The 27,902-nt window shown below is 45.8% G+C and overlaps 1 protein-coding gene across 1 annotated transcript in view; it reads right to left on the minus strand.

Moving 5' to 3' along the window:
• BCO1 (beta-carotene oxygenase 1) overlaps positions 1–15,896 on the minus strand; it is a 34,722-nt gene extending 18,826 nt beyond the window's left edge. Inside the window, exons 1-5 of the mRNA XM_010980483.3 lie at positions 15,484–15,896; positions 10,531–10,659; positions 4,261–4,390; positions 2,506–2,653; positions 804–951 (exon numbers count right to left, since the gene is read on the minus strand). Coding sequence (XP_010978785.2) covers positions 804–951; positions 2,506–2,653; positions 4,261–4,390; positions 10,531–10,659; positions 15,484–15,547 — 619 coding nt within the window. The 5' untranslated portion in view covers positions 15,548–15,896. The remainder of the gene's footprint in view (positions 1–803; positions 952–2,505; positions 2,654–4,260; positions 4,391–10,530; positions 10,660–15,483) is intronic.
• Positions 15,897–27,902: the final 12,006 nt, after the last annotated feature.

The raw sequence follows: 27,902 nt of genomic DNA on the forward strand, positions 1-27,902 counted from the left end.
CTATAGGACTGTGGGGGAGAGGGGCCAGCAGGGATCACAGATGGAAACCCATCTTCTTAGACCAGAAGGTCTGGCCAAGCACCTTTGTCATTATGCACTGTCTCCTGAGCCCTAAGCAGCCAACCTCGGAGGCCTGGTCTCCTGGGTGTGGTTCCCAAGAGGGTCCTGGACAAATAATGGCTAGGAGCCCCACCCTCCTCCCCCTCAGGAACATGCAATCACAATCATCCTGGGCTCTGGGCCAGGTTTCCGGCCCTAAATGGAGGAGGTCCAGAAGGCCCGGAGAACAGGGTGGGGATCTGGAATGGATCCCAGCAGGGCTGAGCTCCCTGAACAGCCCTGGGAGCCCGGCTTCAGGGACTGGGATGAAAGCGGGCAGCATAGCCCTGGCATATGAAGGTTTGTCAGAGAACTGAAAAATGAATGAATGAAAGGAAGGATGGATGGATAGGTGGATGGGTAGGTGGAAGGATGGATGGATGGACGATGAACAGATTAATGAATGGACTGATAGGTAGATGATTAAGGAAAAATGGGTAAATTAATGCATTAATGAACAGAAATCTAAAGAGAAGGAGGTTGGAATAGTAAAGTGATTCATGTTTTCCAAAAGGAAGCCCAGTGTCATCTCTTTTCTCCCAAGAAAGAAAAGTGAGTTCATGGTCCTCTGAATCATCTATGAAGGCCAGTGTCAGGTTAAGTTTTATGTTACTGACCAAAATCAGAACTCTTCCAAAGGAGCTGCCCTTGGTGTTTGGGCTTTACTAACAGAACGACCCATTTGGTACCCCAGAGTGACCCACCTGGTACCGTGGCAGGGATCTTAAAGATCACATATTTCGTCTTCCCCTTGTCCACGATGGAGGTGCCTATGTTGAGAACATTTCCAGCTGCGTCATAATGAGGATGCGACGTTGCCAGATTTACAGCCACGTATTTACGATAATCAACCTGCAAAATGTGACAGCCACCTGGTTTTAAAAGGGGAAGAGGGTGAAATCCTGTGAAATGCTGGCTGATTCCAGGTTCTGAGAGATGATGGTTATTTCTGCACATCTCCTGATTGGAAAATAAGGCAGACATCACCTTTAGAGAAGATGTTTCCTCGTGACCTGATATAACCTTACGGGGCCTCTCACGGCAAATAGGTCACAGGGGACTTGGACAGGTATGTGTGTTTTCTGTGACAGCTGTTCCTATCCTGCTGCCTAGCCCCGCTGGAGTCCTCAGCGTGGAAACCGGATGCCTCACTGCAGAGAGCTCCAAGCAACAATTAGGGAAGAGAGGCAGCCTTAGGGCTGATCTTGGCCACTTCTCTGTGTCATTCTGGTGAAGTCATTTAAATTTTCCCCTTTCGTGTTCCACAGTGGCTTCTCTCATAGGGTTATTCTGGGAACGGAGAGATTACAAAGGCATTTGGTCAAAAGGAAACTTGACTAATGAGCTCAGTGATGACCTCCACTCCGAACAGGCCACAACCTTAGAACAACGGGGTGGCCGAGCAACCGTCTGCTCTTTGTCCCCCAGAATAGCACAACCTCTGGCCAAAAGTCAGGCGATGCCTGTTCTCTCCTAGTATTTCCTCTCTGCAGCTCTGTGGAAAGCGTACATCAGTTGGACCTATGCCACCTCGCTTAGAAGGAGCTGAACGTAATTTCACAGCTAAGAAAAGCACTCCCTCTAACAGAGTGTTAAAATGCACTGCACAGACATCGAGGCTTTGAACAGCCAGCTGGAGAAAACTGAAAGTGGGTCTATTGATCTTCATGAAAATGTTGACTTCATTCTGCCCAGAAAAGGTAGCTGCTTGGGCATTGATTTTTGTACCCTTGCTGTCTGCCTAATGTCTCCTTCTTCAGGTCAATACAAGGGTGGGCTGCTGTGAGTCCCGGGCCATCCAGCCCAGTTATTCGTCATAGTTCCACTGAGCTACGGACACTGTTAGTGACTGAATTAAGTCTTCCAACAAGAGGTTGTAGTCCTAACCCTCATACCTATTTTAAGAAATAGGGTCTGTGTAAAAGTAATCAAGTTAAAACGAGGTCATCCTGGTTTAGGGTGAGTCATCATGCAATGATCTGTATCTTTGCAAGAGATTGGAGTGAGACACCTATAAACCAACGAGCAACCAGGCAGAAACTGGAAGAGGCAGGGAAGGACCTTCCTTAGAAACTTGAGAGAGAGAACATGGCCCTGCTGACACCATGGTTTCAGACTTCCAGCCTCCAGAACTGTGAGGGGATACATTTCTGCTGTTTTAAGCCACCTAGTTTGTGTCACTTTGTTACGGGAGTCCTAGGAATGAATGCAAACGTGAAGATGAAAAGACACAGTCCCTGCCATAAGGAAGCCTAGAATCTAGTGCTAAGTGCTGAGTAGGCGGAGCCCAAGACCCAAGGGCATCAGAGGAGTGTTCCTCCGAGAGTTCCTGCAGGCTTCCTGGCCTCACCGAGAGGGTCCCTTTTGAAAGCCAGGAAGCGAGGCTGGTTGTAGATTTGCTGATACCTTCTCCAGGGTTTCCAGGGTCTGTGGGTTGATTTTCCTGATGTAGTTGGTCTCTGTGGTCGCATAGAAGTCTTCTCCGCACCTCATGATGTTGATCAGGCAGTTGTCTGTGAAGTCAGGGATGGTGTGGGACAGGTAGGAGAAAGCCCTGTTGGGGAGAGCAAATCAGTGGGGCCAAGGGCTGTGTCCCCTCAGCTGGGAAGTTCTCGAGATGGTTTTAGTTTTCCTACCACTTAAAACACCCTACTTCAGTGAAGGGAAGAAAAAGTACCGGGTCCCAGTGGGTCACTTGAGAACTTCAGAGGACTCAGATAACCAGGCCACCCAAAGATACCACCACACTGAATCGGCTAAGAAGGAAGTCAGCTGGGACACGATGGCTGCCAGATGAGCCCTCCTGGGATCCCCAAATCCAGAGGTCTCACACAAGAGCCATGAAGAGCTGGTGAGTTGTTCTGAAGTATTTTAACAAGCTATACAGAAACCATACACGTGCCCATAGTGGCCCCCCAATAACTAGCAAAACAGCTAATCTCTGCTTTGGACAGGAATATGAGTCCACCCTGGTTACTTCGAACATGTCCAGGAAATTAGTTAGCTAGTTTTTTTTTTTTTTTAAAGGAAAGCAAACTAATTATGAGTTAAGAACTGATCATTTGTTTAGAAGGCTAGCTCATAGGAGGAAGGCAAGCTCCCAAGAGGAATGCAAGTCCTGGATCCATGTACTGGTTAGTGTTCCCCCTACTGGCAAACAGTGTAATAGCAAGGATGCCCCACAGACTGTGGTTTTAAATTCCTTCCCTCCCGCTCCTTCTTGGCTCTACCCCCATTTGCAAATAGGAGTTCCCTACTTGCTGTGTACCAGCCCAAGCACTGGATACTGGGACTGGAGAGATGATGTCAGCTCTGGAAAAGCAGAAGCAATCTTCCCTCTCTGGGCAGTCTACCCCTAAGACATTTCACAACCCTTCTACGTCTCAAGAGTACCTCAAAGGAGATACTGACTGCTAGCGTCATTCCCTGGCCAACAATTTAATGGCTGCAAACGTAATACGTTCATAACCCAGATGATTTTAAATGTCTACAACGGAAACTCTTCCCTTACCCTTTCCCTCATTTGTCAGTTCCCCACCTCCTTCATACATCCTTCCAGGGTTGCTGCACATGCAAGTAAAAATAAATCTAGATTTCCTCCTGCCTTCTTACACAGATCAGAGTATATTATATGCTCTTTGTACACTTAGCTTTTTTTTTCCCCCTCCCACTTAGCAGTGTAGCTTGGAAATCTGTCATTCGGTCCAGAGAGAGCATCCTCATTCCTTTTTATATCTGCCTGGTGTTTTCTTGTACGGTGTTGCTGTGATTTATTTAACCACTCCCCTGTTGATGAACATTGGAGTTGTTTTCTGTTCCTCATTAAAACAAATAATTCAGCCACGAATAACCCTATAAGTTTGTCCTTTCACACACAAGCCAAGTATATCTCTGAACTGAAGGGAACGTGCATTTGTAATTTTGATAGTTAATTTCAAAATGCTCTCCTGCCAGCCTTGTGTCAGAATACCTAATCATCTATCAGATACTCTTTGCCTCTCTTGCTATCAGTGATTAAGAATCTTGTAGCAAATGTGGTCAAAGGCCAGTCATGGGACATTTTACATCTACCCTAAAGACAACCATTGGAGAAGCAAACATGGATTGTTTTGACCATCCAGGATATCGGAAAGCAGGACCAGATTCAAAATGGACGATTACTTGGAAAATATGTTTTTGCAGGGGTCCGGATAGGCCATTGTCCCAAATTCTGACACCACAATTCTGTTGGCTTCAATGTTAGAGTTGTAAGTATCGCTTCTCAGGTATTTGCTCCTGTAATAGACTTCACCTGAAAGAGAAGAAGCAGACTCGTCCCAGAGTGATATCTTTACGGGGCTCTGAAGCTCATTTCAGCCACTCTAGGGATTTGACCAGGGGTGGGGGAGTGGGGGATTGATGAGGGGCACTAGGACAGTCCCTCAAACATGTGTGCCGGATACAACAAGCACTTGGCGTGAACTCTCACACACACTTTGGCAAGGCTGAGTGAAACTCTCAACAACAAGGCAAGGTAGGTATTCCCTTTCTCAGCTCCGTCCTGCGTGAGGGAACTGAGGCTCAGAAACGTTGCATCGCCTAGTCCGGCATCACCCAGAGAGGTGCTGACCCAGGCCATCGACCATCCCTTCCACCGCGTTGGTATCCCTCCAGGTAAGGTCCAGATTTGGAGGACTGGTCCAGAAGGCCCTGTATTTGGGCTGGGTTCCCCCAGGGCCCTATTCAGTTCTGGGAGCCCTTTGTCGACAATTCATCCTCTGTAGTAACATTCGCTATCTACTGCAAACAGGGGGCACTCTTACAACCAATTCTGCACACAGTAGGGGGTCAGTATACATGTTGATGTGTAATTCATCTTGACACTGGAGAGAATCTGGCTTATTCCAGAAAAGCATGCACTCTTGACTAGTCAGTCAAGACCAACCTGAAAACATACCAGATGGTTCTAGACCTATATTAATTTCCTGTGGCTGCTGTAAAAAATTATCATAAATGTAGTGGCTTAAAACAATGCAAATTTATCATACCGTTTTGGAAGACACTGTCTGAAATGGATTTTACAGGGCAAAAATCAAAGTGTCAACAGGGCTAGTTCCTCCTGGAGGCTCTAGGGGAGAATCTGTTCCTTGCTTTGCTAGCTTCTAGAAGCTGCCTGTATTCCTTGGCTCTTGGCTGCATCACTCTGACCTCTGATTCCATTGTCACAGCTTTTCTAACTCTGACCCTCCTGCCTTCCTCTTTCACTTATGATAACCCTTGTGGTGACACTGAGCCCACCCTAATCATCCAGGACAATCTCCTCATCTCAAAGTCCTAAACTTAATCACATCTGCAAAGACTATTTTAACATGCAGAGTAACATGTAATACACTCACAGGTCCCTTCTGGGGAGAGAAGGGGGAAGGAAGAGGAGAGAGGACAAAAGGGAGAGGGAAGAAGGGAGAGAGAAGGAGAGAAAGAGGTAAATGGAGAGAGAGATACATATGCCCTCGCTAGCTGGATGTGGGTGGGTCAGGAGAGACTTTATGGAGGAGGTGAACTGAACTACTTCAAGGATGAGTAGAATTGAACCACAACAGATGGGGGAGGCGGAGCTAACATATGCTTTCAGTGTTGGTACAATTATAATGTGCAAAAGAGTTGGGCCCAGGACAAACTGACATTTCATTCCCATAAAAAAGAGATCAGAGAAATACCCACTGTATATCCACTGGCACAATGATGGGCTTCAGGGAGAGTAAGCATCCCAAGAAATTCTTTCTCAGGGCCTTTTTATATTTTCAGGAAAGAAAATGGAACTTAGTGATAATATTTATTGAGCATGTGTGTGCTAAACACTGTGAGGGCACTTTATGTGTATTATCTGTTTAATCTTCTAAACATTGGAAGTGTAGAGAAGATTCTAATTAGAAATGTGTTCTTTAGGGGAAAAAAAGCAACTTAATGTCATTTGCTAATTAGCAGCTAAATAAAACAAAATATAAACAATGCCTGAAGGTTTCAAATTTCTTACAAAATGAAATGCAAAGGGCTTGGGCACTCATGACCCTGCAGTTTCCCAGCTAGTTCACTGAGGCACGGAGAGGTTAAGTACCTTGCCTTAAGCCACACAGCTAGTGAATAGTAGACTGGATTTCGACGGCTAGAAGTCGGAAGATCCTGACACAGTGAACACATCATGGACCATTCTGCCTGATCCTTGTTATTAAAAATATATCTGTAGAAGTGTGCTGCCGTAATGGTACAGTTTGATGGAATTTCACAAACTAAACCTACCCCAATAAACTACTTCCCGATCAAGAAACAGAACATGAGCAGCCTCTGGGAAGCCCCTCGTACCTCATCCGTCACTGCCCCCCAACCCTACTCCCTGCAGGGGAACCACCTGACTTCTAACAGCCTCGATTCATTTTGCCCTCAGGATCGTTTTCACCCCCATGTCCAAAGGAGGTGAGGGTAATAACTCCAGCCTGTGCACTTAAGTAGCAACAATAACAATAATACCAACACTCATCACAATAAAATTGGAAAAGACCATGAAAGACCTTCCATTGCTTTCTCGAGTCTTCAGGAGGTAAACTGTGTGTCCCAGAGGGATAGGTAATCACCTATCCTCTTGGCAAACATCTTTTCAGGGGAGCTACTATACATAAGTACCTCTGAGATATTTGGTAGGGGGACCTCTGTTCCTGGGGCAGCAGGAATGGTTAGGAGCAGGAGCTTTGGAGTTAACTGGGCCCTGGGTTCATGCATTTCATCAGTATTTATTAAACACCTGGAGGAGCCAGGATGTGAGTATATCATGGTGAGCAGGACAGGCCAGATCTCCACCCCAAGGAGATTCAAGTCTCCACGTGGCTATGGGTCCTTGCTCTGTCATCTGGTAAGCCATGCACCTGACCTGGTGTCAGAGGCCAGCCTCAGTCTCCTCTGCTCTGACATGAGGATCAAGATACTTTCCTCACAGAGCTGCTGTGACATTTAAGGGCTGGAAAGCACTTAGCACATAGTAGGTGCTCAATAAAAAGCAACATATGCTTTTGAGATACAGCAGGTAGAACGGGCAAGGCTCTGGCTCTGGGCAAGTCCCAGTCTAAGCCGTGTGACCTAGGGTGAGTCCCTGTATCTCACCAAACCTCCATTTCCTCAACTCGAAGTTGGGGATCACAGAGTTCTCCCCAACTAGGGTTGGCAGTTTTAAATGTGATGGGATGACAGAAGGAGTTTGGCCCACTGGTGCTCAGCATGCACTTGATAAGTGATGGTTGCAAGAATTCTGGATTCGCCAGAGTCTTGGAGGCAGGAAGACTCACCTGGGGGTTGGTGAGGCCAACACAATGGTCTTTAGCCACGTGCTACACAGACCCTGCTTTGGGGCCACCCTGGTCTCCCCTTGAGCCAGCCAGCCCTCCTCTGGTCAGTCTCTCTGAGGTGGCCACCCACAGGCACTGGCTGAGGTGCTTTGCTAAAAATGCTGAATTCTGTTCACGTGAAATGTAAGCACCCAGACCAGGGTGGTTGTCGACAGGGGCCCATTTCCTATAAACAACCAGCCCCAGAACAGGGAGCACTCAGGGGGCCTTGGGGAAATGTGTCTCTGGAATTGCTCAAGGCTGACACTCACACTGAGGTTGAGATTAAACAAGCCACAGAACAATCCCCAGCACCGCTGCCCCTACCCTCCCCTCCTGCTCTCTGGAGCCCAATCAGCCACATTCCTTCTAAAGAGACACAAGTAAACAAACGTGTCCGTCTGGGATCTTCCAGAACTGGGTCCAGCGTGATGGTCTGGTGGGGGTGGTTTGGTTATTTTAAAAATAAAATTAATTTTTTAATTAAAATTTTTCTAAAAAGCAAACTTTCCAGAAGGCTGCCATGGAGCTATAACAACTGAAAAAAGAATAGTCAGCTTTGGAAAGGCTACATTCTCAAAAGCTCTTTTTGCCTCTACATCTCTGCGACCCTGGCTCTTGGAACCCACACATTGGAATCCTCACGGGACAACGACTTTGCTCTTATTGGAAAGCTATCAGACCTATTGCTGAGGGAGAACTGGATCGACTCACTGCCATACCTGCTTTACAAAAACTTTTAATTTTGAAAGAATTTTAGACTTAACAGAAAAGAGTGCTCCTATATACCCTTCTCCTGGCTTCCCCATCTCCACTGTGCCTTTTTTTATTCAAATCTTTGTTAGTTTTTTAAGAATTATGCTCTGCTGGCCTTTGCTTAATGTCACAAACCATATTCTGTCTTTTGCTTTCCTACTCCAGGCCTTTCTTCCTTGTCTGGCACTAATTTCCATTCTCCATGCTGGTTGTACCCTAGATCCTCCTGGTGCTTTTAAAAGATCCCAGAGGCCTGAGCCCCACGCCCTCAGGGTGCTCGAAGTCATCTGGGAAACACAGCTGCTCTATTCCTACCCTTCAGGATGATGATTCACTTGAGCCCTGGGTGGGGTCTCAGGATTCACAGCTTAAACTAGCATCCCTGGGGGACTCTGATGCAGGAGGCCCACAAACCACCTTTTGAGAAATGCTGGCTTTGTGTTACCTACAAATCAGAGAACCCTGATTACTCTGTCCTGTCCTCTTGAACTATGTATAGTAATATTTAACATTTTTGGTTTATATTTCCACAGTGAGACACTGGGGAGCCATTGAGAGTTCTAGAGGAGAGAAGTGATGAGGCCAGACTGTGCTACATGGACACTGGCAATCTGGCTGCCTGGAGAGGACTGGGCTGGAGAGCTGGGGAGAGATGGTAGCTGGCAGGAGTGGGGAACGGTGACAGAATTGCATAATAGTGAGGACTTAGGATTCTGCCTTTAAAGAGCATGGGGGTGGAGCAGGGGAGGGTATAGCTCAGTGGTAAGAGTTCATGCTTAGCATGCAAAGGTCCTGGGTTCAATTCCCAGTACCTCTATTACAATAAAAAACAAACAATTACTTCCTTTCCAAAAGATAAAAAATTAATAAATTAAAATTTATATGAAAAAAGAGCATCGGGTTTATATCTGACTACCACCATGTCTTGGCTAGGTACATTCGGGCAAGTTCTTTGGCCTCTCTGGGCCTTAGACGCCCACCTGTAAAACGAGACAGTGACAGTGCCACCTTCCTCAGGAGCTGTAGTGAGGGCTGAGGTGCGGCTGGGCGTGAAGCACAGGCCAGGCACCAGCAAGCACTTCTGGCAGTGAGTACTGAAGACACAGACCAGGAACCCTGCCTCCTTCTACCAGAACATCGTCACCTTGTTCATGCCATGTCAGCTCCATGGAGCTCCCGAGTGCCTCCTGGGCCTGGCCTCCTGCTAAGTGATGCAGACACAACAATGTCAATAGGGACCCTGCACCCTGGGGCCTCTACCTAGGCCGGAGAGTGGTGACTGATCTTCACAAAGCCGAGTGGGCACACGCCCTCATTCATGTCCAAGTTCAGGAGCAGGACAGGCAGGGGAAGGCGAGTAATTGGCTACACTCCCTGGGCCTCCCATTTTCCAGACGGTTCCAGATTATGAATGGAACTGAGTCTTTCATGCTGCTTTCTCATATCTATTTATTACTTTCTGTGTATTATGGTGTTTTCACATCTTTAAGAATCTTTGGCTGGGGAGAGACTCTCCCTCCCTGTACCACGCAATTCTTAGAGGTGGCAAAGGACCCAGCACGTCTTTAATAGGCAAACTAACCAATCCAGAGCCTTCCCTCCTCCATCCTGTCTGTAGTCCCCAGGGGGCAATATCTCTCTGCTTTAATCATCCCAGGGCCAAGCACTGGGCAATGAGGGACCATCCCCATTGCCCAAAGCCCACCAAAATCATTCCAACTAGCCAGGCTTAGGCTGTCCACCCTGCCCTGTCTTGCGCTCAGAAACCCCAATAAAGGCCGCAGTCTAAGAGTTCACTCCCTCCTGTCTTCTGCCTCCAGACCACCCTGGTATCTTTCCCACGTGGCCTGCGTGCCCCGCCTCCTGTCTCCAGCACCTGTGGGTGTAATGACCTTCATTTCCCCAGCCTCTCTGTGCCTCCTCTTGTGCTTACACCTGACTCACCATCCCATAAAAGATGGCGAATAGCAGAGAGTATACAAGCCACCCCCTGAGTCAGTCGCCTGAACTCGGAATTTCACCTTAGTGGTGGCACCTCCTACTTACTCCCTATGCTCAGTGTCCACTCAGGGACATGATGGACACGGCTCTCGCTTGCCTGGTGAGCAGGAGCAGGGAAATGGATTCTCTCCCTGGAACCTCCAGAAGGAATACAGCCCAGCCGACACCTTGATTTTAGTCCAGGGAACCCCATGTTAGACTTCTGACTTGGAGAACTGTAAAGAATATGTGTGTGTTAAAAAAAAAAAAAAAGAATATGTGTGTGTTGTTTTAAGCTGGTCACTTGTTATGCATCTGAAGCAAACCAACAGGGCACTCTCACCGTCTCTGATTGTGAAGCTGTGGAGCAGGGCCAGGCCATCGAACCAGTGGTTGTATCTGGTCTCGCCCACTGTGTGCATCCCAGGCCCGTTGCGGAGCAGGATTCCCTGCAGCCATGATGGAATCTTGCCTGGGAAGAGAAAGAATGTTCAGTTTCCAGTTTCTGCGTCTAAACCAAAAAGCTAAAAGAAGTGGCCAGAGAGCCCCTATACCACTTTGCTGCACCCATTCATTCTAGAAAGAGTATAATATGCCTGGCATTGTGCCAACACTGAGGGTGATCAGGCATCATCCCTGTCCCCAGGCCGCTCACCATCCATCGAGAGACAGAGACAAAGGAAAACACTCAAAATACACTGTGATGAAGGCAACACAGCAGACTCAGCACGGGTGCCACGTGGACCAGAACCCCACTCTGAGGCGGGGTAAGATCAGGAAAGTGAGGAAGGCTTCCTGGAGGAGGTGACCTGGCTGAGTCTTGTGGGAGTAGGTATTTGCCTCACAAAGGCAGGAGGAAAGAACATTCTAGAGCTGTGCAGGCCCATCTAGTAGCCACCACCTCCATGTGGCAAAACTGGGCACCAGAAACATGGCTCATCTGAACTGAGATGTGCTGTTTAAGTGTGAAACACCCACCAGGGGGGAGGGTATAGCTCAGTGGTAGAGTGCATCCCTAGCACGCTGAGGTCCTGGGTTCAATCCTCAGTACCTCCATTAAAAATAAATAAATAAACCTAATTACTAATTTATTAAATAAATAAACCTAATTAACCCCCCAAAACAAACAAACAAACCCCCAAAAACCTACACACCAGACTTCAAAGACTCATTATGAGAGAGAAATGTAAAGTATCTCATAAGCAATTTAAAAATATTAATCACACGTTGGACTGATAACTTTTTGGATATGTGAGTGGGTCTAAACTCTCTGGTCTGGCAGTGGTGCTGAGAACCATGAGCAGGTTGGCAGTTTTCATCTTGGAGTAGGTGGATAGTAACAAAATTAAATTACTATAAAATACACTATCAAAATTAATTTCATCTGCTTCTTTGTACTTTCTTCGAATGTGGCTATTAGAAAAATTTAAAGTACATGTGAGGCATGTGTTATATTTTTGTTGGGCAGCACTGCTGAAGAGACAGGGCTGTAGCAGGCGCCGTTGGGGCCCCGCCCATGTCCCTGTGGCCTTCATCCCTCCCCGAAGGCTACTTTTGGCGAAGACCTGCAGCTCTCCGCCTGAGGGCTTTGTTCTCACTGTGGAGCAGCTCTGTCCACACGTGGACAAGCTGGAAGCAGGTGGAGAGTTAATGCCCCTGGAAGTTGCTCTCACCCAACAATGGATGGGGTGCTGTGGGTCAGAGACCACTGCTTTCGTGCCCTCGGCTAACACAACGTGAGACATGTTTTATGATTTGCCCTGAGGATTCAGTTTCAACAGCTTGACAGTGCTTTTCTCATTGGCTTCCCTTCCAGTGTTTCTTGGGAAGCACATCCCAAATTAACTATTTACGCTTGAACTCTTATCTCTGGAGGAACCTGAACCAAGAGCTCAAAGACCAGTTCAAAGACCAGGAGACGTGCAAGCTGTTTAGTCAGAGCCAGCCTGTAACTTTCAAGGAAAGCGTCCGTGAAACGGTACTGTTGGTGTCGCAATGTCATGTACACATACACACCGTATGCAGAGAGAGCTGATGGCTACTCTAAAGCTTTATTAAGTTACATAGTCTTATATAGTAAAGAAGAATGATAAGGGAAATGGTTAACTGGAAGTGTCTGGCTCAAGGTCAGAAGACCCTTTATATTTTGGTAAATCATGTTCGTGTTGGCACTGGTGAGCCTTACAGCTTATCAGGGCAGAATGTACGAGAAACAGCTGCTTAACAATATTCTTTTTGGACTTAGGTGGCTGTGCCTGTCTTAGGTTGCCCCCCTCTGGAGATCTTAACTCGTCACTGGCTAACCAGCCTTCTCACCTCTGAGTCTGCAGCTTTTTATAACTTGTTTACCATTCCAGCCCAAGGCTCGTTCCTTTGTTCCCACAGTCGGGGGGCTACAGGTACTGAGGCTGGAGAGTGAAGTAGGAGCCCAGTGACAAAGGTCAACAAGACCACACTAAGCTTTGAGTTGGTGCTCAGAAGAATGGGACGCCTTTGATGGGGATAACAGGGAACAACAGGATCAGATTTTTTTCTGCAATTAAAAAAATTAAGATAAAATCCATATAACATAAACTCCACCATTTCAAAGTGTACAGTTCAGGGGGTTATAGTATACTTGCCATGTTGTGCACCCATCACCCCTATTCCACAAGATTTCCACCACCCCCAAAAGAGGCCCCGTACCCATCAGCAGTCAATCCCCATCCCCCACTAACCTACTGTCTCTAAGGATCTGCCTCCTCTCCTATTAGTGGAATATGATCAGATTTGGGGGTTCAAAAGTTGTTTCTGACTGTGGTGTGGGGTGTGGACGGGAAGAGGAGCCCAGGGGAGGTAGGAAGACCAGAGAGAGGAGCAGGGTAGCAGCAGTGGGGACAAAGGAAAATGGGTGGAGCAAAGGGACTTGGAGTTTGACTCAATGTAGAGGGAAGGGGAGGGGAGCATGCAAAAAGGTCAGCCCAGTCTCCTGCCTTGGGTGAGACTATTCACAGAAACCCAGGACACAGAAGGAGCAGGTTGAGGCAGAGCAGGGAAGGGGGAATCTGAGCATGGATAAGAAAATTTATTGAGCAGGATGTGCCAGGTACTGTGTTGCAGGTGGAGTAAATCACTGAGTCACTGCAGCAACCCCGTGAGGTAGGTACATGCTGGCTTTATCAGACACAGAGGAAACAGAGGCAGGAAATGCTTAAGTAACTTGCCAAGGGGGCCTCAGAGCGGAGAATGCACAGCTAGACATGAAGCCAGAGACTTGGCCTGGCCTCCCGGGACAGACATGTCCCCACAGGCACAACATTTGGTGAGCTGTCTGCCAGTGGATGCTGACCAGCTGATCAGACTTGACCTGGGGCTGAAGGCCTGCTGGAGGCTGGAGCCCCTCCCCTGCTGGCCAACAGGTATTGGGCGAGTTGCTGCTCCTCCATGGCCCTCAGCTTCACACATGTCAAGCAGGGAGGTATCATTTACAGCAGTGGTTCCCCGACTTGGAATCAGCCAGAGGGTTTGTGAAAACACAGGTGTCTGGGCTTCACTCCAAGAGTATCTGATTCAGTGGGTCTGAAGTGGGCCCAGGAATCTGATCCTAACAAGAGCCCAGCGGAAGCTGATGCTGCAGGTCTGGGGACCATCCTCTTAGAACAGCTCATCCAGATCGAGAACTCCCTTCAGCATCTCAGGTCCTAGGATCCTTCTTTTCTACGATTTCCAAGCATTTCCACCCAGTCACGAAACACGAGGTGTAAAGGGAGTATAATGGCAAAATGTTTGTGGTACCCCAGAGTATAAAAGGATAGACATTGTGGACCCCTTTTTTAAGAATAAAAAATTAATAGTAAATGGACATTTGTTTTTTGAAAAAATATTTATATATAAAGTCTATCTATTGACAGATCAGTCTATCTTTGTACTATCCATATTTATGTATGTTTTAAAAACTTGAAGAAAATAGGCCCAAATATTAATAGTGCTTCAGGCAACTATATTCAATATCCTCTAATATCTGTAATGGGAAAGAATCTGAAATAAATATATACCTATAACTGAATCACAGTGCTATACACTTGAAACTAACACGACACTGTAAATCACCTATACTTCAACTGAAAAAAAAAGAATTACAGAATAAAGAACACACACATGCTCCCCCTTTAAATGTTCAGAGGATTAAATTTTCTATAAGCTCATTAATTTCCCTTCAAATAATAAAATGACAGTGGGGAGGGTATAGCTGAAGTGACAGAGTGCATACTTAGCATGCAGGAGGTCCTGGATTCAATCCCCAATACCTCCTCTAAAAATAAATAAACCTAATTACTCCCCTCCACAAATTAAGTAAATAAATAAAACTATTCGAAAAAAAATAAAATGACAGAAGTTTTTAAACAGTTAATAGGGCTTAAGAGATGGAAATACAGCTGATTTTTATTTCCCTCTGTGTTCTCTCAATGGCAAGTTTTATATATATGTGCTACACACACATACAGATTTCTGATTACCTCTGTAGTCAGAAATAAAACCACATAAAAGCTGTATTTTTCTTTCAGAAGCCTTCCAAAGCAATTCCTCAGCTGAAAACCTCCAATCTGATATGCCTCACAAAAGGCACCGCCGTCCTTTCCTTGTGAAAACTATCTATCTACCCCAAGCTGAAAACTGCCAACCCGCTCACGGTTCTCAGCGCCACTGCCGGACCAGAGAGTTTGGACCCACTCACTGCCCCGTAGAGTGTAAACAAGATGGTCCCAGGAAAGAGGCCACACAGAAGAGCAGGGAAAGCCCGCTAAAGGAAGGTGCCTGCAGAGGCTCACACCTGAGCCCGCTTCATTGGCTCTGCAGGTACTCGCATCCTGAAACACGACCTTGGAGGAAATCACATCGGGCTCCGCGAGGCCGCCCAGCGCGCACGTGCAGGAGTGGGCGCTCACACACGCTTCTCGTATTATTTTGAAATTAACTCGGGGTGCACATGTTTGCACAAATACATCAAGCACTCCGAAAGGGTCACAATTCGCGGAAGAATCCCATTGTCCCAATGCCAACCGCAGCAGTCCTGGGACTTTTCTCCTAGTAATAGAACCACGAACTCTCTCTCCTTGGAAACTGAGTTACAACGCATAAAAGCACACCCAGATTTTCAAAGAGAGTATGTCTGGATTATAGGTCATTTTTCCCATCTATATACCATTTTCCAGATTTTCCAAAAATAATTTACAATAAGCATTACTTTTATAAACAGAGGGGAAAAGTGTACATGTAAACATATAAGAAGAACCCATCGTTTATACAAAACGCTCACCTGTCACTGTGGCCCTCACAGGCTCCCGTTGCTCCTTCTTATTTCTGCCAAATATTATATCCATCGCAGGGGCCTCCGAGCGAGAGCGCTGTTAACAGTGAACAGATGCTTCTGTGTCCAAGGCGACTGCTCCTGGCTCCTCCTTTTCTTTCCTTCCTGCTCTCCTGCAGCTTCCCTCATTTACATCTCCTGCCCTCCTAATGCCACTTGCTTCTCCCTTTGCTTTCCCCTCTCTGAGGGCCGGGTATCTCTTCACGCACATGGGGAAAGCTGAGCTGGCCTTATTTATGTTTGGTCAAAGGTCAATTCCCCAGCCATGTGTCCCAGCTAATCTTTAATCCTCTGTGTCCCCAACTCTCCCTTTCCAGCTCCACTTTTGGATTAACCAAGAAAAGCTACTTTTTTGCTGGGTTTAAACTGGCGGGATCATTTAACGCTGCATTCTGCTTAGGTATGCACACTGACATAATCCAGTCCAGCAGGTGGAGATGTTTAAGATCAGAAGAGAGACTGTCAGGACCATCGAGGACACCTGGCCTTAGGGGAGCCCAGAGCACATCAACCATGTGAATTCTTGCTATACAGCATGGTAACTTACTCGGCAGAGATGGTATAGGTGTTTTGTTTTGTTTTGTATTGTTTTGAATAAAGGTCCCTGAGCTTACTTCCCCTCCAAGAAAAAAATCATATGTAATGAGCAACTTAATTCATTATATATCATTTTTTGGAGAAGTAAACATAAATGTTTCATATACCCATTTGACCAATAAATACAGATAAATTGTAGTAATGTTTTCCTAGGTTAGTCTACCAAGGCAATAGAAATAAAAGCAAAAATAAACAAATGGGACCTAATCAAACTTATAAGCTTTTGTACAGTGAAGGAAACTAAACAAAATGAAAAGACAGCCTACACACTGGAAGAAAGTACTTGCAAATGATGCAACTGACAAGAGCTTAATTTCCAAAATATACAGTTCATATAACTCAATAACAAAAAACAAACAACCCAATCCAAAAAATGGGCAGAAGACCCAAATAAACATTTCTCCAAAGAAGACATACAAATGGCCAACAGACACATGAAAAGATGCTCAATGTTGCTAGTTATCAAAGAAATGCAAATCAAAACTACAATGAGGTATCACCTTACACCAGTCAGAATGGCCATCAGTAAAAAGTCCACAAATGATAAATGCTGGAGGGGGTATGGAGAAAAGGGAAACCCTCCTACACTGCTGAATGGAATGTAATTTGGTGCATCCACTATGGGGAAAAATATGGAGATTCCTTAAAAAACTAAATATAGATCACCATATGATTCAGCAATCCCACTCCTGGGCATACCCAGAGAAAACTCTAATTCAAAAAGATACATGTGGTAGGAGGGTAAAGCTCAGTGGTAGAGCATGTGCTTAGCATGTACAAGGTCCTGGGTTCAATCCCCAGTACCTCCATTAAAATAAGTAAGTAAGTAAGTAAGTAAGTAAATAAACTTAATAACTTCTCCCCCCCAAAAATTAAAAAAAAGATACATGCACCCTAATGTTCATAGCAGCACTATTTACAATAGCCAAGACATAGAAGCAACCTGAATGTCCATTAACAGATGACTGAATAAAGATGTAGTATATATACATATAATGGAATGCTATTCAGTCATAAAAAAGAATGAAATAATGCCATTTGCAGCAACATGGATGGACCTAGAGATTTTCATACTAAATGAAGTCAGAGAAAGACAAATATCACATGGTATCACTTATGTGTGGGATCTAAAAAAAAAATTATAAAAATGAACTTATTTACAAAACAGAAACAAACTCACAGACATAAAAAACAAAGTTACCAAAGATGAAAGAGGAGGAGGGATAAATTAGGAGTTTGGGATTAGCAGATACAAACTACTATATACATAATAGATGAACAACATGTCCTACTGTATAGCACAGGGAACTATATTCAATACCTTGTAATAAATTATAATGAAAAAGAATATTAAAAAGAATATAAATGTATAACGGAATCACTATGCTGTACACCAGAAACACAACACTGTAAATCAACTATACTTCAATAAAAAAAAGAAAACAATAAATACAGGGAACCAAAAACTCTACTCAGGAATCATAAGGAATAGTAAACAACAAACTTCAGCTCCAACTTTCTGGCCCATCAAGAGGGAGAAACAATGCCTATACTGGATTTGGGGGTCCCCCATGTGATGCCGTTACCTAAAATCCATATTCAAATTGCCATGAATGTCTGGTGATGAGTTAACATGAGTTGGCTCATGTTGGTTTAAGAAAGAACCAGCCAGGGGGAGGGTATAGCTCCAAGTGTTAAGAGTGCACGCTTAGCATGCAGTAGGTCCTGGTTCAATCCCCAGTACCTCCTCTAAAAATAAAACCTAATTACCTCCCCCAACCAAAAAAAAAAAAAAGAACCAGAACCAGCCATTCTCTGGGTGGAGTGAGGAAAGCTGGTGGTGTGGCCTTTAAGCAACCAGCGACGTGTAGTTGGTGTCAGGGCTGGGCTTGGACTGTTCCAGCCTCTCAGAGCTCAGAGCCCTGAGAGCAGCCCAGCCAGCATTGCTCCACCCTGGCCACACATTCCAGTCACCTGGCTGGGAGCTTCAAAAGTACCAGAGCCAGGCCCCATTCCAGATCCATTGATTCAGACTCTCTGAAGGTACATCTCAGCCCTCAGTAGGCTTAAACTGTCTCCACGTGATTCCAGCAGGTGCTGAGATGCTATGTGTTTGAGTTGATGCTAGATTCACATTCCTCCCTTTTCTGTAAAATGGAGGTATAATGATATCACAATCTCAAGAGTATTGAAAATCAAGGGTCTAGCAAAAGCCCCGCCCCCAAACACTTACTATTGTGGCCCTTTCTTCCCTGTTGTCTTGGCAGGCACTTCCCTTTGACCTACGTTTTCCATTCAGACCCACAATAACTTGCCAGTTAATTCTGCTGCTTGGTCTAGACATGTGTATTCATGACAAGGTTATTTATTCCTAGATTGTGAACACCAAGTCCTTGTGAGGATTAAAGGAGCATGTCTGGCGTACACTGAGGGCTCGGGAAAAAATTGCACCAGCAGAGGTGGCAGCTCTGGTGCAAAAGAGAAGAGCTCAGAGCTTATAGGGATCAGAAGACCTGGGCTGGGAGCTCAGCCCTGTGATTTAAAAACTGTGACTTGTCACATGACCCTGCTGAAAGTCAATTTATTCTGGAAAATGGGTTGGCAATGCTGTGTCACAGGGTTTGTTGGGAGGATTATAGTCACGTTATATAAGTGAAGCCATGACCGTGCTCTCCTCTCTTGTCCATTTTGTATATTCAGAAAAGCAATGGCCCCCATCCATCGAGAACATGCGCTGAGCCTAGTGCTTTGTGAAGCACTCACCATGTACCAGCTTGCTCTGGCCTTATATAATCCTGTGAGATGGGTGTTCTTAGCAGCGTTCTGGGGATGAGAAAACTCAGGGAAGATAACCAATTTTCCTACTATGTGTTGGAAATACAGCAGTGAACAAAACAGAAAAATAATTCTGTGCCTTCTTGGGACTTACACCAACTACATGCCAAGTTCTGAGGACACAGAGGTGATTAATAAGAGTCAGTCTCTGCCTCCTTGGGCTCTCGTGATGTTCTTTCTGTTTGGGGGGCTGAGTCTGCATATCCCAAAGGACATCTAGTTCCCAAGGCATTTAGAGGCAGTGCAGTGCAGTGATTCACAGAACTGCTTTTATGTCAAACATCCATCCTCCCTCTTTATAAACAGAGATAACAAGAAGCAGCTGTTCTTTCCCAAGAGGCTCTGACATTGCTCTGGAACCTCGAAAGTCTGACCCCTGTTTTCTCTGTCTTTGGTAATATGGGAAGAGTGGGACAAGGAATGTGTCGCCAGTAGGAGCTGTCTCCTGGCTGGTCCTCCAGCCTCTGATAAACACCATTCACTGGATGCTTGATGCATGCCAAGTAGCGTGCTAAGTGTCTTATTAGCCATCTTTAATCCTGGGGAGAGAGTCATTAGCAGTCTCATTTTTACAGCCTCAGAGACGTGGAGGAATTTGATTAAGGTCAGCAGCTGGTCAGTGCATGTTCTTCTCCACTGTCCAGTAACGCTGCCCAGTTTTTGAAGCTGCTGGTTGTGGAAAAGAGAAGATATGAGAGCAAAAGTAGGTGTTCCACAGCTTCTAAAATGTATTTGCTGCCTTAAAATAGGACAAAAACCGACCAGTGCATAAAAGGACGGGGCAATGGGAACATGAAAGGAAGTCGCTATCTTACACAAGAGTTTTGGTCATTCATTGCTGTGTCACAAGTCACTCTAAGACTCAGTGGCTTCAAACAACAGCCGTATTATGTCTGTGGGTTCTGTGCACTCAGCTCTGTGGTTGACTGGTCTCTGCCAACCAGCTCTTCTGCTTTCATTGACGTGGTCACGAGTCAGCTGGCAGTTGACTGGGACTCGAGGAGGGCTGGGCCTGGGCCTCTTTTCTCCATGTGGCCTCAGGACCTGTCCTTGACCTTCTCCATGAGATCTCTCCAGCAGGATAGCTGGATTTCTTTCATGGCAGCAAAAGGTCCCCAAAAGTGAGCGTCTCAGGCAAGAGAAACCAGAAGCTGCCAGTCTCTTTTAAGGCTGAAGCCGGAACTGGCATAGCTTCGCTTCCCCTGACTTCTCCTGGTTAGCACAAACTGCGAGGCGGGGAGGGGCCACACCGCAGTGTGAATATCGGATCTGGGCTGTGTAAGGCCTTTGGAGCCAACTTTGGAGACTTACTACCCCAACAGACCCATTTCCATTAGAGTCTCAGCTCTTCCACTCGCTAGCTGAGTGCCTGAACCACCGGCTTAAATCTCAGACCCTCAGTCTCCCGACCTTTAAAATAGGAATTATAATACCCGCCTCACCAGGTGGCTGCAAAGTTTAAATTAAACAATATACACTCTGAGTGATTGTGTCTGCACTGGTACTTAGAACACAATAGGAGCTCATAGCATGTTCCCTTCCTTTCTTTTCTTGGAAAAGAGAGGAAAATTGGAGAAATCAGCCAGTATGGTCACCAGAAATATTAACTGTTTGGAGCAGCTACAGTGCATACACCTCTGGCCTGTCACTGGAAGGGAAGTAAACACTCATGACCTAGTGTAGGATTTCAAGTTTTTTCTAGTCTGGCTGTACACAATCAGTCATAACTAGTTGCCTATTATAGCTGCTCCTGAAGAGGCACAGATAAGAAGTATCATGGGTGTCCTGAGGAGGGAAAGTTTGCTCAGGCTGGGGAGGGTTATGAAAGAAGGCTTCCTGGAGGAGGAGATGAACAGCCGAGCCCCTGGGAGTGGGAAGTCGTTGGATGGGCAAGGAGGAGGGGAGACTCCTCTTTCAGGCAGGAGGACCAGTGGGAACAGTGGCATGGAGCTAGTCAATCCCAGCAGGTGGACAGTGAGGAGCAGAGCCGGCTCTGCCTGGGACATAGTGAGAGATAATGATAGTTGTCGGTGCCATTTATTGAGAGCTTCCGATGTGCTGGGCAATCTTCTAAGCCTTTTGCATGTACGAACTCATGCCCTCTTCGCAAGAACTTTAGTACAGGTGATTAGCCCCATTTTATAGATAAGGAAAGTGAGGCACAGAGTTGCTAAATAACTTGCCCAGCACCCCAGAGCTGGGCTTTGAACCCAGCCTGCCTGGCTCCAGAGGCTGTACTTGCAACCACTGTTCATTTCCACTACCTCTGAGATGGGGGTGGAAAGTGGTTTAGGGATTGAATTGTACCGGACTGTAAGAATTTGGGCCTTATGCTGCAAGCTATGGTGTCCTCAGTTAAGAGGGCATGTCCAGGAAGGCATGCATGTGGGAGGTTGGCTGTGCTGTCCAACACAGTTGCTGCTGATAGCATGGAGCTATTTAAACTTAAATATAAATTAATCGCAATGAAATTAAATTTCTCATCCACATTAGCCACATTTCAAGGGCTGTGTAGACACATGGGGCTGGTGGCTGCCATACTGGACAGTGCAGATCATCATGGAAAGTCCTATTGACAGTGCTGGGTTAGCAGGAGAGCTGCCAGGATGGCAATTATATGTGACTCAGGTGGACAGAAGCAGTCATGACGGCACAACAGGCCACTTTAGAGGATAACGTGTCAGAGAAGTCCGTGCTTGGTGATGGTAGAAACGTGACTAGTCTGTGCATTTATTTATTAATTCATTCGTTCATTCATCTGTTCCACAAATACAGAGTGCTACCAGTCCGGGAGGAGCAGCTGCATTCAGAGGTGACACAGTCCGCTGTGGCAACAAAGAGGCAGGTGTGAGAAATCCTCCAGGGCCGGGAAGCATGGTGGGAGAGGGGACATCCAGAAGGCCTCCCGAAACGGGCAATGCTGAGACAAGAGTTGGCCACATGGAGAAGCTGGGAAGAGTGGTCCAAAAGGGGAAGAGCTTGTGCAAAGACTCAGAGGCATCACACAGCATGGCCATACGGCCTCATTCCAGACTACTGCGGGGTGGGCGTGCAGAAGAAGGCAGCAGGGGCCAGGGGTGTTTCCAGATGTGCACTGCTGCTCTGTATGTTGTGCTTACCAACCCTATTGTCTCATCCTGGCACAGACTTGGTGGACACTATTACCATCCCTTGTTTATGGAGGAAGCAACTGAAGCTTGGTGAGGTTGTGCCCCCAGGCCAGAGATCATACAACAGGTCGCAGGGGCGGGAGACTGAACCTGGGATCCTTTTAGCTGATAATTTTGGGAAGGATATGGGAAGAGGAGGCTACCCTTCCCTGAGGCCACTTTTTCCATGAAATGTGTTGTGTCTGTAAGAGTCTCGAAATGAGAAGTCAAACTGAATTCAAAAGGGAGAGTTTTTGTGCTATAAAAAAGCAACAGCCTTATTTTGCAATTCTGTGTCTTCTACTACAAAGTCATGGCTTAAAATGAGTTAATATTTCCCTTTTGGAGATACGATACCATATCTAAATTAGTTTGCAATTTTCCAATTAAGTTAGCTTTTAAAGGGTAACTCTAATTAGCCAGGGGGATAAGATGAGCAGATAACATGGAAATCTCAGACAGCAGGGTTCAAGGTGGCAGGCAAAGTCCCAAGGAAGGTGGCAGCTGCCCTCCCGAGGGGGAGGGTGCTGAGTTCCAGAACTCAGAGTGTAGGGAGTGGTGGGAGAGCCTCCTTAGGACTCTTGGCGTGAACACTTCACCACAAAACAAGAGACCATAAATTATGCCATTTACATTTAAGAAGATTCGTTACTTCCACAAAGTTCTACCAAACAGCAGAGACTAGTGTTGTACTGGGTATTACAGGTAGAAAAATGGGAAGTCACAGCTCCCTGACCTCATGAGCTCAGAGCCTAACAAGGGAGAAAGGAATGTAAATAATAATATAATACAGACGTGCTGTGTATTATCATTTATATAATAAAAATTTGCCATACTTAGGAGGTAGACTTGACAAGGTTGAAATACAGTAGACATTACTGGTAGAAAAAGAAGTGCCTTCTAACACCCAAGCTGGAACATTTCAATTTTCCACCATGACTTTCAGGGCCCAATCAGTGAGGCCAGACAAAAATTCAACTGAAATAATAACCACTGAGTTATGTCTAGATACTGTCCTGACATTTCCGCCTCCTAAATAACCTTTCAGACTGCTCCTCTCTCCTCCAGCCCCCCAGCCACTGTCCTTACTATTTCTGACCTCTTAGCAGCACTTCCTCATGAGCCTCCAGTCCCACCTGCTCCAACCCACCTTTCCTGCTGCCACCAGGTGACCCGGCTGACCTTCAGACCTGATCATGTCACTCTCCTACTTAGGATCCAGAGGTTAGCACAGTGCCTGGCACATAGTAGGTCTCAGGAGATGCTGAATGAGTGGATGGATGGATGGATGGATGGCACATGGCCTCACTGGGCTACGTGGTCACTGTATTTGTTTGCTAGGGCTGCCATGACAAAGTCCCACAAACTTGTGGCTTGAACAACAGAACTTTATTCTCTCACACTTCCAGAGGCCAAAAGTCTGAAACCAAGGTGACAGAAGAGCCATGACCCTTCTGAAGTCTCTTGGGAAGAATCCCTCCTTGCCTCTCCCAGCTTCTGGTTTTGCCAACAACCCTTGATGTTCCTTGACTTGAAGCCGCATCTCCTCAGTCCCTGCCTCCATTGTCACATGGCCTTCTCACCTCTGTGCCTGTCACTGTGTTCGGGTCTCCCTCTCCTGATAAAGTACCAGTCACTGGATCAGGGTCCCCCTTAATCTAGCAGGACCTCTTCTTAGCTTGATGACATCTGAAGTGGCCCTGTTTCCAAACAAGGTCATGTTCACAGGTACCAAGGCTTAGAAGTTCAACATATCTTCTTGGAAGATACGACAGAACCCACAATAGGCAAAAGTGGAAACTAAAAAGGCCGTAAGCAGATTTATTTGGACATTTAAATTCTCATAGTTTCTCTCTCTCTCCTGTGCTCTTTTTTAAGGCTAAAAACTTTCAAGCCGTGCTAAAATGGAAGTAGTAGATTAAAGTGCTGTGAGGGCAGGGAAGAAGCAGTAGTTAACTCCATGGAGCCTGAGGAGGCTTCAGAGAAGAGGTTTATAGTTGAGATGTTCTTGGAAAAGGGTCTAAGTGTGCAAGCGTTTAAGAGAAGGCATTCTCAGCAGAGAAACAGCATATGCAAAAGTGTGGAGGTGTGGCTGGCTAGGACAGACGGCCCAGTGGGGATAAGGTAAGGTTTTATAGTTTATGTTGATTCTGGGGGTACTGACAGGAAGTAGGGACTTGGTGTTCTGGGGGCCTCTCCCTGAGACCCCATTTCTACAGTTCTCTCCCCACCCCTACTTCCACCCTTTATTCCAGGCCTGTCCCTCAAGATCCAGGTTATCAGGCACCCTATAGAAGCAAATAACCAAGCCTATGTGAGCAAACCTGGAAGGCTCACCTACATACATGTTTAAAAAATATCAAGAGAATACCACCCACCATTCCAATGCCCAAGGTCATTATCAGTTGCTCAGAGCTCTCCAAGTCCAAGTAGAGGACTGAAACCATCAGGAAGGTGCGCAGGACACGACTCAGCTGTGTGAGCGTGTTTCCCAGAATTTGATCCAAGAGCCTGAGCCTTCAAGTGGGATCAGCCACACGAACAACAGAGAGGTGATTAACTTGGTTTAAATAGGTGTTGAGCCTACAGCAAGAATCACGAAGACGTTCATGCCCTGGGGCAGGCATCCTAGTCCTGAGAATAGACTTGTCTGAGCTTGGCTCTCCCAGAAGCCGACCTGAAGACAAAGATTCCAGTGCAAGTGGTTTATTTGAGAGGTGAACCCGGGAAATGACAGTAGGGGAGTGGGGAAGTGAAATAGGGAGGGTGGACATTAACGGTGCATTATCAAGGCCATCACTGTCTCTGGACGACTGAAGCTCAGTCTGGCTGGGGGACTCCAGAGATGGTGTGAACACGCCTTAGGGTAATCTTGAGACAGCTGAGGGATTGGCCCTCCAACTTCGGTCAATAAGAGTGACAGTTTCTCCTGAGAGGCTCTAACTTCCAGGCACTTCCATCCTGTTCCTCCTGTTGCAGAGGGAGGCAAAGCCACAGGTGCCTGCATTTAGAAGCCTTACATGGTAAGAGTAAGGAGTTAGGGTGGAGTACTGACAGTGTCTGCTACAACCCTCAAGGGATAACCCAGCCCAGGCTAAAGGGCGAGTGCAAGAAGATGTTCATAACAGTGTTGACTAGACAGCAAGCTGAACACATCAGAAACAGGCGACTGAAACCACATAGAGCATCTAGCAAATGAGAATGGTGTAGTAAATGTCCATTCATTGGAAGGAGACTCAGCCACCACTACGCTGATTTCAAACTCCTTTAGCAACATGGAAAAAGGCTTACTATCTAAGACCAAGTGGGAAATGCAGGACGCAGTATGAACTGGTTATATGTACACTACGATTTTGCCTGAGTAAAAATCAATCTTCAAGAGAAGAAGCGTTCAAAAGAATCACAAAGAGATGAAAACGTGTTAGGGTGATGGGATCATGACACGTCTTTTGCTATGTTGTCTTCTTTGATCAAATGGAGGGCAAAGATTCAATATGACTAACAAAAACACCAATTCATACAGATGTTTCTTGCATCCCCTCCCAGATAAACTGCTCACACTTAAATTCTTGTCTCAGCTTTGGAGGGAACCCAAACTAAAACGGGTTTATTTGCAGGACTGGGATGTCTGGGCCATGGGGCACGAACAGCTTCATGCTTTTTTTGTGGGTTTTTGTTTGTTTGTTTGTTTTTTTAATGGACTCAATGCCTTGTTTAAAACAAACTTGCTCTCTTTCTGTTTTCATTTGCTGATCCTGCAAATCAGGATTTGGAGGCTCAGACAGCTGAATCAGATCACTGGAATCATGGTCACATGGCTCTAGCCATGTCCTGCTTCTTTTCTTCACCTACACAGAGGTCAAGGCACTCTGGGAACTGACATCAGCAAGATGAATTCTGTGCCCAAGAGTCTGCAATTTATCAGAACATAAAGAATGTGAAAATGGAATTTAGCCTGCAGATTTGCCCTCCTTATCGAACGTCTCCAAGCTTGTTCCATGAGGGACATAAATTAAGCCTTTACCCAGCAGATACATTATCTCTGCATGTGGCCTTCCACACAGTTTTCTAATGAAAGTCATTAGACGCTTGGCCCCTGGAGATAAGAGACCAGTTCTGCCCAACCTGTGTTCCAGTCTGTGAGTCAGCGAAGACATTGGATCCTGCCCAGGGCTCTCTGACTGGCAGGACTACTCCGGAGGGCTTGGAAGGGCTTCTGGGAAAAGGAGGGGGGCCAAGGTTCAGCCCCAGGGACCTGGAAGATGGGACCAGGCTGGCAGATGTTCATTGAGTCCTACTATATGCCAGCCAAGGGATAGACAGAGATTAAGAGACATTATTCCTTCCTCCGAGAAACTCACAGAATAAAATCTCCCAAGTGTCCATCAGCAGACGTATGGATAAGCAAAATGTGATCTACCCGCACAGTGGGATATTACTCTGCCATAAAAAGAATGAATTACTGATACATGCTCCAATATGGATGAACCTTGGAAACTTTGTACTAGACACAAAGGTACACATATTGTATGATTCCATTTGTAGGAAATATCCAGAACAGGTAAATCCATAGAGATCAAGAGTCATGGTTGCCAGGGACTTGGGGAGAGAGGGGTGGGAGCAAAATATAAAATATGGTAACTTACGTCAGAGCAAGTTAATATCTTAAAACAAGACATAAGATAATTGTGTTCTCTGAAGATTTTGGCCACCCTGCCATGAGAAACCATTTATAAGGCACCTTTTTTTTTGAAGGTTCCAGAGTCCCACCAAGTCGCATGGCTCCTTTCTCCAACCTCAAGTTACTAACTTCCTATGCAGACCGTGTCATCCAGTGCTATGTTTTGTTGTAATAGTGTCTCCCCTATTGCAATCCAAATCGCTTAGGTAGATATTTTCCTAAAGGAAAAGTTCCCATGAGGAACTCTGGTGTTAGCAGTTAAAACAATTTTTCCCATCACTAAACTAACATAGTAATTTTGGCAAATTTAATTAATTGTGAAAGTTATCATGAACAACAAACATTACTTAGGAAGGCAAACAAAGAGCTAAGGTGGGGATACATTCGTTCTGAAAAACTCTTCATTGAACATTTATTGTATAAACTTTTATTGCATGCCTCCCCCAAAAGAAATGAAACATTATTACCTGCTATAAGATAGATGACCTTGAAGACTATGCTGAAGTGAAAGAAGCCTGTTCCAAAAGGCCACACAGTGTATGATTCCGTTTATGTGAAATATCCAGAACAGGCAAATCCCTAGAGACAGGAAGTAGATTAGTGGTTGTCAGGGCTGGTGGGAGAGGGGAATGGGGTGTGAATGTGAAAGAGTATAGGGTTTCTTTGGGGGTGATGAAAATATTCTAAACTTGATTGTGCTAATGGTTGCACAACCTTGTGAACATACTAAAAACTGTTGATGGATGTTTTAAATGGGTGAACTGTATGATATGTGAATTATTTCTCAACGTTTTTATTATAAAAAACAAACTGAGGAGAGAGGCATATTATATGAGGCAAGTTCTACAAGGTTCATTAAGAAGTACTGTTTGAGCTGATCACGGATCAGCTTGACAGTAATCATGGAAGAACTAGGGAGAAAAGCATTCCTGACCAGCACAGGCAAATGTAGAGATATGAAGGAAAGTCACCGGCAATGAATTACAGTATTTAGGATGTGCTGTGACTTTGAGCTTGTAGGGGAATGATGGGCTCCTGAGATTTTTTAAAAAATAATTTATAATTTTTGAACAGGTAATACAGCCACACGGTACAAAATAGAAAAG

Source organism: Camelus dromedarius, chromosome 9 (assembly GCF_036321535.1).
Source record: "Camelus dromedarius isolate mCamDro1 chromosome 9, mCamDro1.pat, whole genome shotgun sequence".
Lineage (NCBI taxonomy): Eukaryota > Metazoa > Chordata > Mammalia > Artiodactyla > Camelidae > Camelus > Camelus dromedarius.